Source organism: Neopelma chrysocephalum, unplaced genomic scaffold (genome assembly GCF_003984885.1).
Source record: "Neopelma chrysocephalum unplaced genomic scaffold, ASM398488v2 Primary Assembly neopelma1_80b, whole genome shotgun sequence".
NCBI classification, from domain to species: domain Eukaryota; kingdom Metazoa; phylum Chordata; class Aves; order Passeriformes; family Pipridae; genus Neopelma; species Neopelma chrysocephalum.
In genome coordinates, this window is record NW_020897742.1 from 6,512,050 (window position 1) to 6,530,668 (window position 18,619).

General features: G+C 39.1%; 1 protein-coding gene across 1 annotated transcript in view; it reads right to left on the minus strand.

The window, feature by feature from the left end:
* TAF1B (TATA-box binding protein associated factor, RNA polymerase I subunit B) overlaps positions 1-17,669 on the minus strand; it is a 47,593-nt gene extending 29,924 nt beyond the window's left edge. Inside the window, exons 1-8 of the mRNA XM_027690153.1 lie at positions 17,575-17,669; positions 16,736-16,834; positions 16,159-16,246; positions 13,155-13,252; positions 12,789-12,884; positions 12,047-12,179; positions 8,596-8,752; positions 2,185-2,284 (exon numbers count right to left, since the gene is read on the minus strand). Of these exons, the coding sequence (XP_027545954.1) occupies positions 2,185-2,284; positions 8,596-8,752; positions 12,047-12,179; positions 12,789-12,884; positions 13,155-13,252; positions 16,159-16,246; positions 16,736-16,834; positions 17,575-17,592 (789 nt within the window). The 5' untranslated portion in view covers positions 17,593-17,669. The remainder of the gene's footprint in view (positions 1-2,184; positions 2,285-8,595; positions 8,753-12,046; positions 12,180-12,788; positions 12,885-13,154; positions 13,253-16,158; positions 16,247-16,735; positions 16,835-17,574) is intronic.
* Between the last annotated feature and the right edge of the window lie 950 nt (positions 17,670-18,619).

The following is an 18,619-nucleotide window of genomic DNA, read 5'->3' on the forward strand; positions in this document are numbered from 1 at the left end:
GATATAAAAACCCCTAGTGCATGTATATATAAACATGTCACTACATAGAAAGTAGATGTGACTCACCTTGTAATATGTTGCATTTATTTTTCTAAAATCTGTAACAACTTCAATCTTGTACAAATTCAGCATATTTTGGATATGTGGGAAATTGTTACTGAAAAAAAAATCTTTAAGCCACTAAGAATATTTTTCTACAAGGTAAGTCTTATCAAGTTAGGCTTCATCTGCACTTAACTGACAAAACAATACTCAAAATGACTTCAAATCCTTCAAGCTACTACAATATAATTACTTCTTCATTCAAATTTGGGCTGCACAGGACACAATTAAATGCACTAAAAATCTGTTCAAAATAAAAAAGAAGACATATGGAATAGTCCTGTCAGTTATCAGAATTTTGGAACATGCTTGCAGCTTATATTCACCAGACTTGAAGCACAATAAATAACGGCACTAGGGCAACCTACCTGCCTGGTTATAATGGCCTTAATATCATAAACATCTTTAAGATAATTGTCTATAAAATATTCTACACATAACACAAAGGAGAAAAGAATGCAGGCTATATTTTCAGGATGGAGTAATACACAATCTCACTCCCTGCTCCAGGACAATAACCTCATCTCTTGTACTTCTCAAAACTCAGAAGTTAAAACTAGATACAGCAACTCATGGGTAATCTCAGCGCTACAGTGAGAAACATAAGACGTAGGAAAGAGGTAGTAAGGTTTTTGCAATTATCAGCCCAATGATGTAGTAAAAAACCCATTAAAATTAAATAAACCTGAGGATGCCTTACTAAAGTAGCATTGAGAGTAAAGTAGGAGCAGATATTCCTAAAAAGAGGAAGCCACAATGATACTGGAGGGGCTGGAAAACAAATGGTACAGTAAGCGTACAGAACTTCACCTATGTATCTCAATGAAAACAAAGTTAAGAGATTACTTGATTAGCATCCATATCTACTTATACTTTGGAAGTGAGGGGTGCACCTCTATCCCAAAAGTAGTAAGATCATACAAGGGCAACTGTCACCTCCTCTCTGCAAACAAGATCTCCCACTTTGGCATATGGTACAAGCTTTACAGTTGCAATTCATAAGAGAAAAACACATCCAAAGGATGGAGGCAAAGAAGGACAGAGAGAATGAGAATTTAAAAGGCTTTAAAAAAAGTTTACACTCATATTAGAACCTAACGTATCTTTTCTTTTAAGGAAATATCTAAGACAGAAAAAGAAATCAAGAGGTTTTATATTAAATTGATCCCCTGATTTTTATAAGTTGAGGTCATAATTCTCATGTATCCAAACAAGAAAGCAGTGGTATAAAAACAAAAATATAAATGCTACAACTTCTGAAGCTACAGCTCCCGAACAACTCATGACCTGCTGAATATAAGCAATATATTGGAGAATGGTAATGTTACTTGCAACATCATCACTGAAGGCTTGGGCTACAAAACCATTATAGCAGAGTAAAACACAGCTTCTCTTGTCAGCAGAATTGCTGCTTTCTGCTCTTAAAAGCTAAGATTTTATTTGCACACTTCAAAAATCCATAATAAATCTTTTTTATCTGCATCACAAACACCATTGGGCAACTGTTACCACAATACATAATAATCTTAAATAAGTGAAATTTACATTTCACTCAAGACCTGTCCATCACTATTGAGCTCCTAAAAGGGCTGTAAGCCCTTATGTAGATTTTAGGCTTGGTATATTTCAACTAGTACAGCAAGAAATGGAACAAGAGATAGTACCTAAACCATATTTTATGAAAAGAATATGGAATTACAAACAAATTCAAAAGATAATTTAAATAAGCATAATATAATATATTATCCAAAAGGGATAATATATTGCCCTTAGATGTCAAGCCAAACCCTATTTCTGAGTATTTCAAGAGCAGTTCTAAATACCTTCTTCTCCACAAGTACTTATTGATTTCATTTTAACTTAAGTAATCAGCTTAATAAGACTGGTTAAAGATTAAAGCACTTAGAGTCACAGAGTGCACTGGTTTCCACACAGGCTCCAACACTGTGAAACATGAACCCTACTACATAACAATAGATTTAATCAATTTATTAGTACAGTGAACAAAAGAACTAAAATACCACAAAATAACTAGGTTTTGGTTGATTTTTTTTTTAATCTTTCCCTTTAAGAAAAAATTACCTCTACACAAAAGATCTTAAGATCAAGTCCACACAATTTCATCTTCTCCGGAAAATGCTGAAAAACATTCAAATATGGAATATGACCTTCAACAACAAACCTGCATTAAAAAAAATGAAGACCAAATCAAGAAAGTATTTAGGATGACAAATGCATAGGTTTATTATAAAATTAATATACAAATTAACTTCTGATTTGAAATAACATCAGTATTATGCTGCCCAAGCAATTCAATATGAAGTTACACATCCCTAAATGCTCCACAGAACAAAAATCAGTTCAAACATTTAACAGGTTTTTAAGTTCCAGCTCAGATATGACTGACAAATGATAACGTTATGGCAGTAAGCACACAATCAACATCCTTACATTGAGTTTATTCTGCACATTCTTCAGCTACTGCATTTCTGAAACTGCTTTAAGCCTCCTTTGAATGGTACGGAATTTTTTTTTTCAAATTTCTAAAGCCTTAAGTAAATTTTACTTTGGAAAAAACACACACTTTCTGCTGGAGGAGTTTGAATCAGGTAATGTGATAGGGAGGAAAGTCACAGAATGATGAGCAAATACATAGAACTGAAACCATATTAATTACATCTGTATGATGATTTAAAAAAAAAAGTATTATTCAGGTATGAATGGAAATGGTCTCCTATACTAATAAATTAAAATAGTTTAATTTTATTTGCACTCAAGTAATGTATTTTTTTGTTAAAAATTGGCTTTGGTAAGTGGTTGACAGTATTATTTGATTTTTCTTGACTTTTTCATGTACATACATATATATAAAAAATGGGACTTAACAGCACATATCAATAAAAAGCCACCTCCACATCAAACCCCTGCTCTTATCTAGAATCTCAGCAGACACCCACAACAGGCAAAGCAAGCACAGAACAGCATAGACCCTCATAAGGGAACACACTCATTCCACAGTAAAGCACACTGGTAGTCTCCCATAGGACTAAGATAGAAATGCCTTCCTATCTCCTCTTCCGCAACCTAATTTTGTTACGAGTACATTGAACTTGTAGAAGTTAACATTACAAACAGAGAAGATTCTTCTTTAAATAACCTTAAGCAACTGAAAACTATTTTCTCTCCTGCTGACTGTGTTGTCTGCACAGGACCTCTCTGATCTTGCTACACAGATTAGTAACTTCTTGGTCTACAAATATTTCATGTCCCTCCTGAGCCTATAGCAATTCATAAGTTCACCTGCCCTCTCTCAGTCCAGTGCCCTCATCACTAATTGTTCCATCTAGCGTGTATCTATTGAAGTTGACTAAAACTCTAGTTAAAAGCTAGTTACTGCAAAGTTTACAGTTATTTCCTACCTTTTTTAAGCAATCTTATCTGAATTTTCAGTTTAATTGAAAAAATTAATTAAAAACAAGATTAAAATAAAAAGTGTAGACAAGGTGGTATTAGGTCAAAGGTTGGACTCGATCTCAGAGGTCTTTTCCAACCTAGTTGATTTTGTGATTCTGTGATAATCAAAACTCTGTCTCACTTAGAATTAACCCGTTGTTTATAATAGTTTCTGAAAAATAAGAGCAATATGAAAAATCACAGTTCCCAATAGTTTTTATTCCAAGACTTTGTGCATTGGTCTCTTAAATGAAGAGGTAAAAGTTGCTGCACAATCCTTTCTAATAAAATTGTGTGATGAGCATTTTGCTAATGAAATTTCAGTAGCTTTCCTCAACCAGCATTAGTGTTTCCCACCCCAAGTAGAGTTGTGCACTGGCCCACGTGGTCAGTGAGGCCATCTTGCAAACCCATCCCCAGCCACTTGCCCTTGCCATCCCACCTGACCTGCTGAGCAAATTGCACATCAGTTTCTCAGCTCATTTGAGTCACCCACACTAAACTGAAGAACATAAGCTTGAGGTATGGTTTCACAAAATTGATTGAGCCAACCTAAAAGCTCAACATAACTAGCAGGACTTCACTCCTAGTGATCTGGCTGTGTGTACTCCTGTTGCTCCTCATCCTCTTCCCCAAATGTAATCACAACAGCAGCAGAAAACCACCTCTGTTGCCTGAAAGGGTTTCTTTCCCATCATCTAAAGAACTGAGGAGGCTCACAGATGGTTCCATGAGTGAAAGAGTTGGCAGAGGGAAGGGGATGCATCACACAGGTAGGAGAACAAAGGGAAGCAAGACCGTCCTCTTGCAGCAAGGGTGACCCATTACTGTCTCAGCTGATAAGCTTTGGCTGAGACGAGTTAAGGCACAATCACACCACTAGACCTGAAGAGCTGGAACCAGAGAGCAGCAACCTTCTGAGCCAGCACAGCAGCAGCTGGAAGAGGACAGACAATCAGGACCTTCCCTCGGGTGTGGTGTAGTGGTGATGCAGCCAAACCACCCTAACAGCTTGCTGCCTCTGAAATGGGAAATCCCACCCTCCCTTCAGTCCCCTGCCACACACTCCTCCCTGCTGACAAAAGCACTTGCGTGACTTCTCAGAGAATCAGATGGAGAATCAGTCTCTTCTAGGGTTTGACTCCAACCAGATAGATTCCCAGACTCAGCTGACTGCAGGAACATTACTGCATATAGGCAGAAAGGGACTGCAATGAAGCACATTAACCTGCACTAAAATGTCCAGTTAAACTTTTACAAAATAAATCTTCTACAGATCTACTTCTTTCAACTACTAAACCCTCCATTGGATAAATGCTACTACCAGGGCAAGAGAAAGAACAGGAATACTGATGCAGGACCACAGCAACAGAAACTTGGAGCAGCTTAAACGGATGCTGGAACCACATCCTTATGCTGCAAGAGACAACCAATGTCCATCAAAATGTCTTTTTTAAAAAAAGTTTTCACTAACTTGGCTGTACCAAGTCAAAGCACTGCAACTTTAAAAAATAATGCCATATTTTCTAGCTTGAAATTACTGTCTCCATAAAAAAGAATGCTTTTTTCTCTCAGTTAAGAGCTGCTTTTACATTCTAAAATTACAGCATAAAAAGCCTGCTATGAATACAATGTGCTGCTTATCAAGTTTTAAACACTTAATCCAAAAGTCCAGATTTGGAATAGCACTTTAGAACAGTTTCTTCTGTCTGTGGTTCCTCCAAACCTCCCATTTAACAAAGAGATGGTCAAAATACCTGCAAGACTATGTTCTGTCAGGGAAGTGCTTGAAAATATGACTGACACATACAGTACACAGGCCATGTTCTCTTAATTACAACAGCAGTGTACATTAGTAAGGTCCAAGTATGAAAAAAATCCTAGGTCGTCAGTGTGCTCCAAGGAAATGATGCATCTGTTAAAGCCGCACAGTAACGCCACAAACTGATTACAAATTCAGTCCTGCCAGCACAACTAGGTATAACCTTGTTTGAAAGGCATTATTTCTCAGAATCTCGAAGTCTAGCATCTTGAAACTTTGTCCAGAACTCAACTATTTTATTATTGAGATAAATAATATACCTCACATGGAACACTGTGAGACTATTCACAATGGAAAAGGATTTAATGTGTAGCATAGGCTTGAGAAGAAGGTTGTGAAAAATGTTATTTTTAAACCAAAATGTTCCTTTCAGAGGAAGTAATTGTAGTGTTTTTCTGCTACGTGTGTCAAGTAGCAAGGAGGAGTATATTTTTAGTGTTGTAAATCCTTTAAAAGCTGGCAGATTGCCCCACCATAGTGCCTAAGTATGTATCACAAGGGAGGAGTGGTAGTCAGCTGACTTCAGGGTACAGAGAAAACCAAACTGAGGAAAAAACAAAGCAGAACTTTAAACAGAACTCTAATTCAGTTGGTTTAAATAAAACAATTTGCCTACAAAGACTTAAAAGGTATTTCTGAATACTTAATGTTTTCTCTGAATAATTTTCATCTTTGGTCTGTCGTTATTTTGATCTGTGTATCTTAATGCATGCAAAAATGTGAACATTGTCTGATTTTTTTAAACTTAAATATTCAGAAGTAAGAAAACAAGTATTTTATAGTAGTTCATGCAATTTAAAATTCTTTCCCCTTCTTCATCAAACCTGTTGAAAGGCAAAGACCTTAAGGGTAGGGAGGGAAGCATGATAACGTAATTACAGTCTTATACAACTATCGTATCATGGTAAAACTTTGGAATACAAATGACATTCTTTTAAACGTCACTTTCTGTGCTTAATTCAGTTTGTATGTTCAGTGCATTTAAAGTCACTGATTCATTATGATTTACTCCATTTTACACACATAAATTGTAGCTAATTAAATGGTATCGTCTCATTCAAATCATCTTATTTCCATTTCCAATTATTCATTTCAGATTATGCCCTTCTGTGCTATATTTGTACTTGATTTTTTTTTATCTCTTCCAGCCTTTTTTACTGCTTTCATGTTTTCTCTAAATCCTTTCATGTAAGTGTGTTCATCTCTTAAGGATCTCGGTCCAAAGGATGTTCTCCAGGTTCTGAACCATTTTCCTGGATCTTTTCTGTAGGTGCCAGTTTTTAAAGTGCTAAATACAACAATATACCATTCATATGCAAACAAAACAATCTTTCCTCTTAACAGTTGACTTTGACAGTTGTTGTTTGGTAGGGTTTTTTTCCAACCACACCATTGTACTAAGACAGGAACTTGTGAGGATGTCTTTGCCTGGTACAACCCAACAGTGTTTCCAGAGAAAGTTTCCAGGATACAATAACCAAAGAAGAGATACTTAACTATTTATTTTTCTCTCCAAATGGGTAATTAATAATCGTTTAGTGTGAACCAGTTGCTCTGTCCCAGTAACTGTATCTTACTACTTGGATTTTTGTCATATGCAAACATTATCAGACAGGTTTTACATTATTTATTTTCTAATCATTGACAAAACTACAGAGCATGCTATGGGAGTTGTGACTCATACAGAATTTCCTTTGGAAGACAGTAGCCAGTAATAAATCTTGTTATTGAAAACCACTTTTGAGTTCTACTAAATCTTAATCTACTCAATAAACACTCCTGTATTGCAGAGTGCTAGTTTGAATTCTGAATATTACGGCATTTTGCTGAAAATTTTACAAGCATCTTTTATGCAACAACATATCCAATTCTGCAAATACGCAATGGTTTGTGCAATTCTGACCAATGAAGGACACGGCCACCCCTAAAGTAAAATCAAAGGGTTAAACTGTTTTGCATAGAAATTAATTACCTAGTACCAACTACTGTACTTCAAGACATACAGATCTCCCCTTTTTCGAAAGTACTTGCAAAAGAGCATCTTTCAATGCCCACCCTTCTTGGGAAGCTTGTACAAAGCCACAAAAGTGCAAGTGGAACAGGCACTCCAGGGGAGAGAGGCCACAATGGCTCTAAGGTAAAACCTCCCTTGCATTCACCACGCTTTCAGCAGCTACACCAGTTATAAGCACCACAGGTGGGGAATGATGTACTCATTGCCTTCCCTTTTAACTCACGGGTTACATATTTAAAAAATAAAAATTAAAGAACTGAAATCTACCATATCAACTGAATTTTGAATCAGTTTTTCCTTTATTTTATCTGAGTTTTCAATCTGATTTGCCAATGCAGTTACTTGAGTATTTCTGTTCCTTAAATTTTGGCAAAGTAGTGCTTTTTCACCTATATTTTAGAAACACCCAATATTTCAAAAGTCATTTTAAAAGGAGTATTAGTATACGAAAGGTCTTCCAATAAAAATCTAGGAATTCCTGAACTTGAACTATTTGGGCCTGATTTAAAATATTTATTGCCATCAAGAAGAGTTGATGAATTACTTTTCATTCCTGAAGTAAATAAGGAATGTGTTCATAGCCTTGTAGTAGGGGAGAGAAGGGAACTGCATTGTCAGCAAGAGCTTGACAGTCTCCATTTAGCATCAAACCCTATTATTAGAACAATTTATTTATACTATATTAAAAGGTGTATTGTTCTGAACTCTCATAATTACAGATACAAAGATATGAAGAGAAAATGAACTTCCTATATTAATTTCTGTGCCCAACTTCATTGCATGAAGCTACTTTGCTACCTTTCAGATCACTATATAATGCTGGTATTGTTTATATGACGACACTGATGTAAGTCCTGGAGAATGTTTACTCATTTAATTCTGACATGCTGACAACAGCAAGTATCACAAAAGTGTCATACACACCTCCAGTGAACCTTATGAAATTTTGGAGGAGAAGGATAAAAAGTTTTTTTAGCTCCAAAACCTTCATCTTTACAAGTCTTTGAAATTCATTGCAACTGACAGAGAAGAACCTCCTCCAAGAGCAGCTGCACAAATTGTTATGTCAAATGAAAGATAAGACAATTAAAAATAGAGAACTTCTCATTATTACTGAGCAAATTAGTAAGAGGGTAACAGATCTAATTTCTTAACAAATTATTATTTATAAAGGCAAAAATTCTTCACTAGAGACTATTCATACCTTAAGAGCTCAGACAACGTAATCGGTTCTCTCAACCAGAGTAATGCCATGTAACAAAACGAAAGGGTCATTGGCATTGTCATCCTCAGTTTCTCCTTTTGGTTCTTCATTAAATACAAGCTGCCATCTACTGATCCAGAGTATATAGAGGTGCTTTCTTGGGTTTATGTTAAAAACAGAAGAGGAAAAAAGTAATTGATATGATAGACACATGATCCATGGTATACAGAAAACAAGATAAATGAACATACAAGGATCCTTGTTCAACAACCAGTAACATTCTGAAATAATTACATAGAGTAGTTTGGTTGGCTGTGTACTTTTCTACTAAACAGCTTAACTCTAATTTACTCATCTACCATGACATGCAATAATAACCTATTTCATAAACTGCTAATTCAATTGACTAAGACACCAGATCATATGAAAAGACAGAACTCCCTATGGTACCCATCAAAACATACCTTTTGTTGGGAACTATACTTAAACCTGGAGGTCTGGAAGGACATTAACTCCTATACAACATATAAATAACATTACTTATGAGCTGGAAATACTATTTTCCATTTGAGAGATAAGGGAACAGTGAGGAAACAAGGGAAAATTTTATGTACTTTAATCAGTGACTCCCAGTTGAGGATTAAAACACAGTTTTAAACTTCAGCACAGGCAGGACTTGAATGAAAACGTCATTTACATTGCAGAAATTTTACTGATGTTAAGGTCTGCCCTGTAATCTCTAACTGTGGAAACATGGGTATTCTTTTAAAAACTGTATTTAAATTCAATGTCAAAGAAACAACTTTAAAAAAGAATGTAGCAAATGGTGAAGAGGGTGGAAAAACCCCAAACAAATAAACAACCAAACCTCCCTACTTCCTTACTGAGATGAATCACTAAAAACCAAGAGGAACAGTAAAGAGAAAATTTAATTTAATAGAGTGATTTATGAGTTACAAACCTTTTCAGACAAATAATAAAAAAAAAGCTTCTCTTCCCTACATCATGACCCAGCTGGGATGAAGGAAAATGCATTTAAAGCACACCAGCACAAAATCCAGCATTGACTCTGCAGAGATTTTTCTCTCTAAGTTTCCCCACAGACTGTTCACTGGTTCAGACAGGAACAGTGAGAGCTGGATGCATAGCTCCCCAGCTGGGAGCTGCAGGGCCATGGCAAGCAGCCTGCACAGAACAGTTTAGAATTGCAGGGAGCTTGGCAGCTCCGCGGTTACACTGGTAGGCGACAGCCACGCCTGCGAGGGGGCAGCGGTGGAGGTCCAGCCCGCCGATACGCGGGAGGAGGACACTGCCAACAGCACTTCCATCGGCAGGGCCGGTCTGGGATGCCACCTACCGGCTCCTGAGCCGGCAGTGCTGTGGCCACGGCACAGGTAACAGAGCCGGCTCCAACACACCTGGGACACAGAAGAGCAACCTGTGTGGCTGTCACGCACAGGTACGTCAGAGAACAAAAGAAGGAACATCGGTTTAATCCTTGTAGTCAACGGCTTCACCTTTCACAGGGATGCCTGTCCTTGAAGGCAGCTTCATTATTAATTTCACATTCAATTCAATTTAAAATAATCCTCATTATATTCGTGGCCTTAATGACGGCACACCATTTCCTTTTATTTCCTCTAGCTTATGCAAGGCATGACAACACACAGTTACACACAGCTAATAATTTAAGAGTTTTTATAGGCTTCTCTAGCAGTATCTCAGTGCTATATTCAGTGGAATTTGCTATTAATCCTATAGAAAAAATAACAAAAACAATGCTTGCCGTCTGGACAAGCCTCTTAGGCAAAGAAGGGTGTTGAGGTTTCTAGTTTGTGGCAATAACAGCTCAGCAAAAACAGCACTGAAGAGAAAATTTATGAATCTTCACAAGAGTTTACAATAGACTAGAGCACACTTACTATTACTTGTGTTAAACTTCAATATACAAAACTGTTTCTATGTTTGTCTGATTTCACGAAAATTTACTTTTAGTGTCATTGAACTCTTAATTAATTTCAAGTTATTATAGTGAAATTGATGACTACTGGAAACTGAATTCAATTTCTGAAACAATAAACCAAGAACATGAAAAATTATAGCTATTTAGGATTATCTAGCTGTTCTAAAACTCTAAGAAACATAACTATAAAAGGCACAAGTACCAAGGAAGAAAGGAGTTACTCCAGACATCAAAAAGGGGAAGAAAATTCAAGGGAATATTTTCACTAGAAAATCTTCAGTCAATTCTTTCCTCTTCATATTATATTTGTGTAACACCCAAGATTCTACATGTACAAACATACAGTGGCTCTTTACGTGAAAATGTTGTCATTTTAATATATAAGGGTGACAGGTACTTGAATAATATTCATAAAAATTTGCGTCACCATTTTTGCACCTTTGCCCCCCTCCCTATTTCTGTTTGGATTTTCTAAAATGCATTTATTTTTCTAATTGCTTCAGATCAAATCTCTCATTCTATTACCATTTCTGGATTTTACAAAATAAAGAGGAAAGTACAAAAGAATAGGATTGCATTCTTCTGAGGGCAGACAGGCAATATCACAGAAGAACAGAAACGGGACATGAAGAGGGTAGTACATAACAGGGAAATAAGAAACACTGAGACAGATGAAGGAAAAGGCAAGCAAAGAATAAAGCAAAAAACAAAACCTCAGGAATTTAAAATGCAAGCAAAGCTTTCAAATGTGCCTTGAAATGTACTTCCAGTATCAGATATTGCAGCACTGTCTGGCATTATGCTTACCCAGTAGCACCAAACAGTCCAATTTTCTGTAACATTTTAATTAAAAAGTTTATCATTCTGCAAATATTTTCAAGCTGGTATTGCAAGCAGAAAGCAGAAACTCACAGAACACTAAAATATGATTTTTCAGAGAAGGGGTTATAGGGAAATTAGTAAAAAGAATGCAGAGATGAAAGATACAGAAGTACCAAAATACTTTAAAGAAAAAAATTAAAAAGCTAAATATATCTATGGGATAGAAAAAAAATATCCCCCTCAAAGAACAAACTCATGTTTTTTAACATCAAAGTCATGACTGACAGCTCTGCTACTGGCTAAACAAGTGCTTACTCTTCAAAGCTGCTGTGTTTGTGAACACTTAGCTTTGCAGATAAAATAGCAACTTTTTCCCACTCCAAACAGGAGGCATGGAGCAAACTTGTTATAAAACAGAACTTGCTCCTGCATTTCTCATTGTATTTACAGGTCCTGTTCAACTTTCATCTTCTAGGGTGGGGGTTGAGGGGGGAAGTCTTCCATTTCTGCTAGAATATAAAGTACTGCAGTCCCAAACAGGACTGAAAACTTCACACCTTCCAACCAGTTCCTCCAATTCACTGTGCACAGATAAACTTTATATTTATTTATATTTAAAAACTACAGAAAAACTGGTTTCTCGATAGTTCAGTTCACTGCTCCTACCTGAAACCTTGCTCATGGATGAGGCAAAGCTGCAGTCAGTCTGCAGATCCCCCTCACTTTCAGAGAGGGACAGCAAGTGCAGAAGGCTGGGTCTTTCTGGTTCACTGTCCACATCAGTACTGCTCTCATGTACCTGTTTTTTGTAAATACATATTTGTATTAGCTACTGTTAGTTACTGTTTCAATCTTAACAAACCACATAAAGCAGGACAGACACAAAATCAACAGTGAAAGTTAAAACCCAAACTGTTCACATTTTTACTTTCTCTATAAATCAACAGTACATGAAGAAATCATGGGGAAGAAAGTATTTTTAGAGGATTTCTCAATATTAAAAGACTTCTAGTGAATACACTCCAATCTGCCACAATTATCAGAAAGTTGGCAGCATATAGAATCAAAGCTTGATGAAATAAGTAACTTCAAGGGAGCAGGCAGGATAGGATTGTAGCTGCTGATGCATTTTGCATTGTGATTTCTATCTACTGATTTTCTATGTCAAGATAAAGCAATATTTTTAAATAAGCAGTTTCAAATACTCATAGAAGTATTTATCTCTTGAAATAGGTAAAAAAACCCCCAGAAATAACAAAATGGACATGTGGAACCCTGTTCAGATGACATCCCTCATACTGAAGTGACATTATATCTTGAACAAGATATAATATCTTGAACAAAGAATATTTCTGTTGTTGCTTTAAAAAGATACCAAACATCTCAAGGGATTTGAGCTTTCACTTACCGATAATGCTTTGACAGTTTCCCCAGCTGGTCTGTTGCAATATGCCTGTTTGCTCTTCTGAAGGTAACACCTCCAAAATTTGTACAGAACTTCATCCTTATAAATACAAATGAATGATTAGTACACAGTTTACAAGATCATTACTTGCTGAGAGAACAGAGCATAATTTCTAACTCAAAAATCTGAGTAATATTCCATCTCTAATTTTACTAACTGTGATTTATAAAATATTTTTTAAAATTACCAGAGATACAAAATTTGATTTTATATGCTCAATGTTTTTAAAGAGGGAGTTGTTTGAGTCATTTTAAAAATTAAAATTTGTTAAAATAACACCTGTAACACAATTCACTGACATCTACATACCTTCATTTGTGGACATACCCCTAATGCTTCTAAAGCTTCAGCTTGTTTCTTGAGTACAAGTTGAAAGCCTTCACAAACATACCATTCACAGCCTCTATCTAAGGGGGAAAAAAAGGAGGTTTCTGTTTGTTTGTACTGTTTTGGGTTTCTTTAACCTTATGCGCATTTATTTCCACTTAACATTCTGTTCCTTTGGTACCAGGACAAAGACATGTCTCTCTGTTTAAGACTTTCATATCCTAGTGCATAGACCAGCTACACTGAATACTCCATTAAGTGCCATTTATTCACAGCCTTAAACAAGAAGAAAAGTTACTGAACAAGCACTGTTCTCCACACGTTTCCCAAGAATAATATATTTCACTACAACATCTAGTGTGGCATTTGTAATTGAGTGGAACACTGTTAAATGACCAGTTTTAAAATAACTAAGAACCTGCCATTAAAAAATGAAATATGAACATTTCTTTCCCATCCCTGGCACAGAAACCTGGAACATTATAGTAGTGAGTCAGGCAAAAACAACCAACACTATCACGTGCTTCACCATTCTCTCCCACAGAATCATATAAGTTTAAATGAAAGAAACTTTCTCAGATATTCTGAGGTTCTAGCAAATCTCAGCACAACATGAATTTCATAAGGAGTGGGCCTGCTCCGGTCTATTCTCTGTTTCTTCAGGCTGCATTGCATTTACTTTTCACCGTTACCTCTCTCTGTTTACTACTAGCCTCTTCCACAGGCTTTCGGTTTTAGAAATTTTCTCTGCATTTCTCAACTCTCTTTTCATTCCCCCTATACCTTTCCTCCCAATCACACCTTTCCTCTTGCCATCTTATAGGTTATCTGCTCAGAGCTTCTGCTCTGCTTCAGTGATGCTGGCTTTAACTGTTACCCACAGATACAGCTTACTCCTATAAATGCCTGAAAACACAGTGTAACATGACTGCACTCACAGAAGGGACTGTATGAAAGTAAGGATTTCTTTCTGCAGAAGCCTGGGGGTCAACTAATGATCTTCCCAACAGGAGAAACAAAAAGCACAAAGTGCTGGGTACATGGCCCAGGCTTTAGGAGCAATACAGGATAAGGACAAGTGGAGGTGTTCAGGTTGTTTCACCCCTCCCTTTGCTTCCTCACAATTGCTCTTTTCAAAGAAATGTAGCAATCCACTGCCACTGCAGCAGAGCAATGGTAGATCAGCACATCAGAGACAAGGATAACCCCATGCTTCATCTGGTATTGTAATGCAGCTTTATTTCTGAAAGTGGCCACAACAGTAAGAGATCTATCCAGTCATCACAGAACACACACACAGCTCCAGCAACAGCTTCACCATGATATTCTTATGGCATACATCATGACCCTTATTCTTTTGAATCATGAAAGTAAAAGTATAAGAGTGACTCTGGATGAAAGATGTAATATTGGTTCAGCTATTGGAAGTCCATGAAAACTCTTCCATGTAGTTTTGTGCAGGTTACAGGGACGGAAGCCTTTTCAACCTAAGGCGACTGAAGGCCCACACTAAGACCTTAAACCATCTTGTCCGGGAGCTGCTCTACGCTGATGACACTGCCCTTGTCGCACGCACAGAAGCAGCTCTGCAGCGTTTAACATCCTGCTTTGCAGACGCTGCTGAGCTCTTTGGGCTGGAAGTCAGCTTAAAGAAGACAGAGGTTCTCTATCAACCGGCACCTCAGGAAGTCTTCCATCATCCCCACATCACCATTAGCGAATCAGAGCTCAAATCAGTTCAGCAGTTTAATTACCTAGGCAGCCTCATCTCCTCGAATGGTAAGATTGATGGAGAGATAGACAACAGGTTAGCAAAGGCATATAATGCTTTTGGAAAACTCCATAAAAGAGTCTGACAAAATAAACACTTGAAGAAAAGTACAAAGATCAGTGTTTACAGAACCATTGTGCTGTCTACTCTCTTATATGGATTCGAATCGTGGGTCATCTACCACCACCACCTGCGACTCTTAGAACGCTTCCATCAACGCTGCCTCCGTACAATCCTAAACATCCACTGGTCAGATTATGTGACCAATACATCTGTTCTAGAACAGGCAGCAGTTACAAGTATTGAGGCCGTGTTACTGAGAACACAGCTGCGTTAGGCAGGACACATCTCAAGGATGAAGGACCACCGCCTCCCTAAGATCCTGCTGTATGGTGAACTTGCCACCGGCTGCCGCAAGAGAGGAGCCCCGAAGAGAAGATACAAGGACTCCCTGAAACAACATCTCAGCCTTGGCCATATTGACCATCATAACTGGTCTACTCTGGCCTCCAATCGGGAGGCCTGGAGACACACTATCTTTAACACTGCTGCTTCTTTTGAGAACGCACACAGGATCACTCTTGAGGAGAAAAGACAACGGGGAAAGAATCGTGTCTTGCAGAATTTACCACCTAAGGAGTCTTTCTGCTGTGCCTTTTGCAACTGGATGTGTCTATCTCGTATTGGCCTTCTTAGCCACCAGCGTGCTTGTAACAAATGTGGGTAGAGCCCTTCCCAAATCTTCATTCGTGAAGCCCAGCCATGATGACAGGGACAAGTACCTGTAACACAAGCCAGTGCGAAACTCTCTAAGAGCTGGACCACTGTCATATCTCACCAAGACAAACAACTTCTCTGGTTTTGTGATAGCCATCACGAGGAAGGAAAAAAGGGATCACCACACCTGAATGCATGCCACCAGTATCTTCAGCGAGTATTTACTTCCACGAATCCAAGCAGCAATAACTAACACATAGCTCAGTTCAATCAAAAAAAACCCAAACACCACTGGGCTCGCAGAGGTCACCTGTGGCTCAGGAAGTCACCAAAAGTGATTGCTGAAGGTTATAGCAGCATCTAGGGGGTGTGTTTTGTTTCCACTCCCACAGTCTTTCCTAGCTATCTGCTTTTGGTCTCCATCAAAGACATAATGGCCTAGGTGAACCCTGGCTGAACAGCCACTGATGCAAAATACAGATAGAAACTCATACATACCAGTTTTTTCCTGCTTTCTTGAACCTTTAGAGATTGTCTGGACTCTTGAATTAGTCATAAAATCAGTGTTTACAACTTCTCTAGTTCTCTGCAAAACAGGAGTATTATCTTATCAAGAAAAAACGTCAAGTCTAACTTGCACAGATTGCCCCATCACATAAAACATAATGGAGGAACTTACTCAAATTTCCTAAAGTAAGAAGAGGACAGGACACTCTGAACTTTTCATTCAGAAATTGCTAAAATAGAGAATTGCTATCATGGTCATACAGGTGACATGAACCAGAGTTTGCCTACATTTGTACTGTAGTAAAATGCAGCAACACCCAAGCAATGCTTCTAAGGCATCCAGACAGCACCCCAGGACTACAGGAACACGGCAGGCCAAAATGGCTCATTCTAAATTTTGTGATTTCAAGGAATATTAGTCTTAGTGTCAAGAAAAGCATGAAAAAGGAAGAATAGCAATACTGCCTTCAACTCCTAACGTCAAGGAGAAAAACCTAACATTTTCTTAATATACAGAAAGAAGCAATCAAAATAAACCTTTTCCAAGGCCAGTAACTTAGCTTTTTACCTCAGTAACATTGTGGCAAGATCTGCAATAATATCTGCCTCCATCAGTGAGACCCCAGTTCACTTCTGAACATTGGGCACAGCGTTCATTAAAATCTCTCTGAAAGGAAAAAAAAACCACAAGAGTATTTCGCGAGTGTTTCACAAGTGTTTGGGTATAAAAAACGGCACTATTACCAGGCTACTGCACAGCTTTTGGGATTATTCATAGAGAATATTTACACCTTTTGTGTTGGCTCCGGTTGGTAACAACTGATCATTTCCTTTGTTATCAGCCACAGGTAACTCTAAACACGGAATTTTAGCTGGTAAGCACTAAGAAGTGTGCGTGTAAGCGTTAGAACCAGGGGAATGGTGATCCACGCCTCGCACACACGTGGCGTGGCTTAAAAAATAAAAGTCACACATCAGAAATGGAAGTGGAGACAAAAACTACAGCGGGAGGCGAAAGGAAAAATAAATTTCTGGAAATGCGAAGAAAACCTGCACGCGCCTGGAGAGAGGGAAACCAACAGATTAAAACAAAGTGGTTTTCAGAGGCTCCACACACGTGCGTGCTGGGGACGAGCAGCTCCACTGGGCCCATCTCCGGCCAGGACCGGGCACCGGCCAACGCCGAGGGGCCGCGCAGGACCTCGCCCGCCGCCGCCGGGCCCCGCTGTGGGCAGGGCCGGGCAGGACGGGGCCGGGGAAGGCAGCGCCCACCGGCGCCTCCTCCACTACCCCCGCAGCCGCCGCACGCCCGGCGGGGAAGCACTGCCCGCGCCCCGCCGGCTCCCCCCGGCCCGGTGAACCCCAGCTCCCCCCGGCCCGGCTGCCCCCGGCTGCCCCCGGCCCCACCGTGTCCTCCTCCTCCATGGCGGCCGCGCCCGGGCCCGCACCATGACAACCGCGCCGCGCGCCACAGCGGCCCGTCTGGAAACGGCGTCCCCCGCGCTGGTGTTCCGGGCACCGCGGGGCCCCGGCGGGACGTGGGAACCTCGAGAGGGACGTGGGTGCTTCACTGAGGGGACGTAGATATAGATGTTAGACATTAGATATAAGGAAGAAATTCTTTACCGTGAGGGTGCTTAGGCAGTGGAACGGGTTGCCTAGGGAGGTTGTGGATGCCCCATGCCTGGAAATGTCCGAGGCCAAGTGGGATAGGGCTTTGAGCAACCTGGTCTAGTGGGAGGTGTCCCTGTCCATGGCAGGGGGATTGGGGCTCGGTGATCTTTAAAGACTCTTCCAACCCCTTAACATTTTGTGATTCTATGATATGTGTGCTTCACCTTTGAAGGGGACTTGGCTGCTTCAAGGGTTGGAAAAGACCTCTGAGATCATCAAGTCTAACCTATGACCAAACACCACCATATCAAGTAAACCTTGGCACTGAGTGCCATGTCCAGTCTTTCCTTAAACACCTTAGGGGATAGACTCCAGGGCAGTGACTCCACCACCTCCCTGGGCAGCCCATTCCAATGTCTAATCACCCTCTCTATGAATAAATTCATCCTAATGTCCAACCTAAACCTCCCCTGGCGCAGTTAAAGACTACAATCACATATGCAGTTTAAGATTAAGACTATGTGTGCCCTCTCAGCCTGCCACCATCCTCTGTGCTGAGCTCCTGCATCCTCACCCTCCCATCTCCCTGACCAGGTACACTCGACTGGTGACCACTGAGGCTGAGCTGAGGCTGTTGGACACAGACTGCTACTGCCTGTACAAAAGGAGGCCACAGGAACTCATTTAACTACGTAAAAGTGCTTAGAGATCCTTCATGAGGGAAACTATGATCTGAAATTCACTTTCAATTAAAAAACAACACCCAAACCTCCAGATCTTGATGTAGGTCTCTAATTTCTTGCACACTAATAATAATGTTTAAAGATGTCTAAACAGC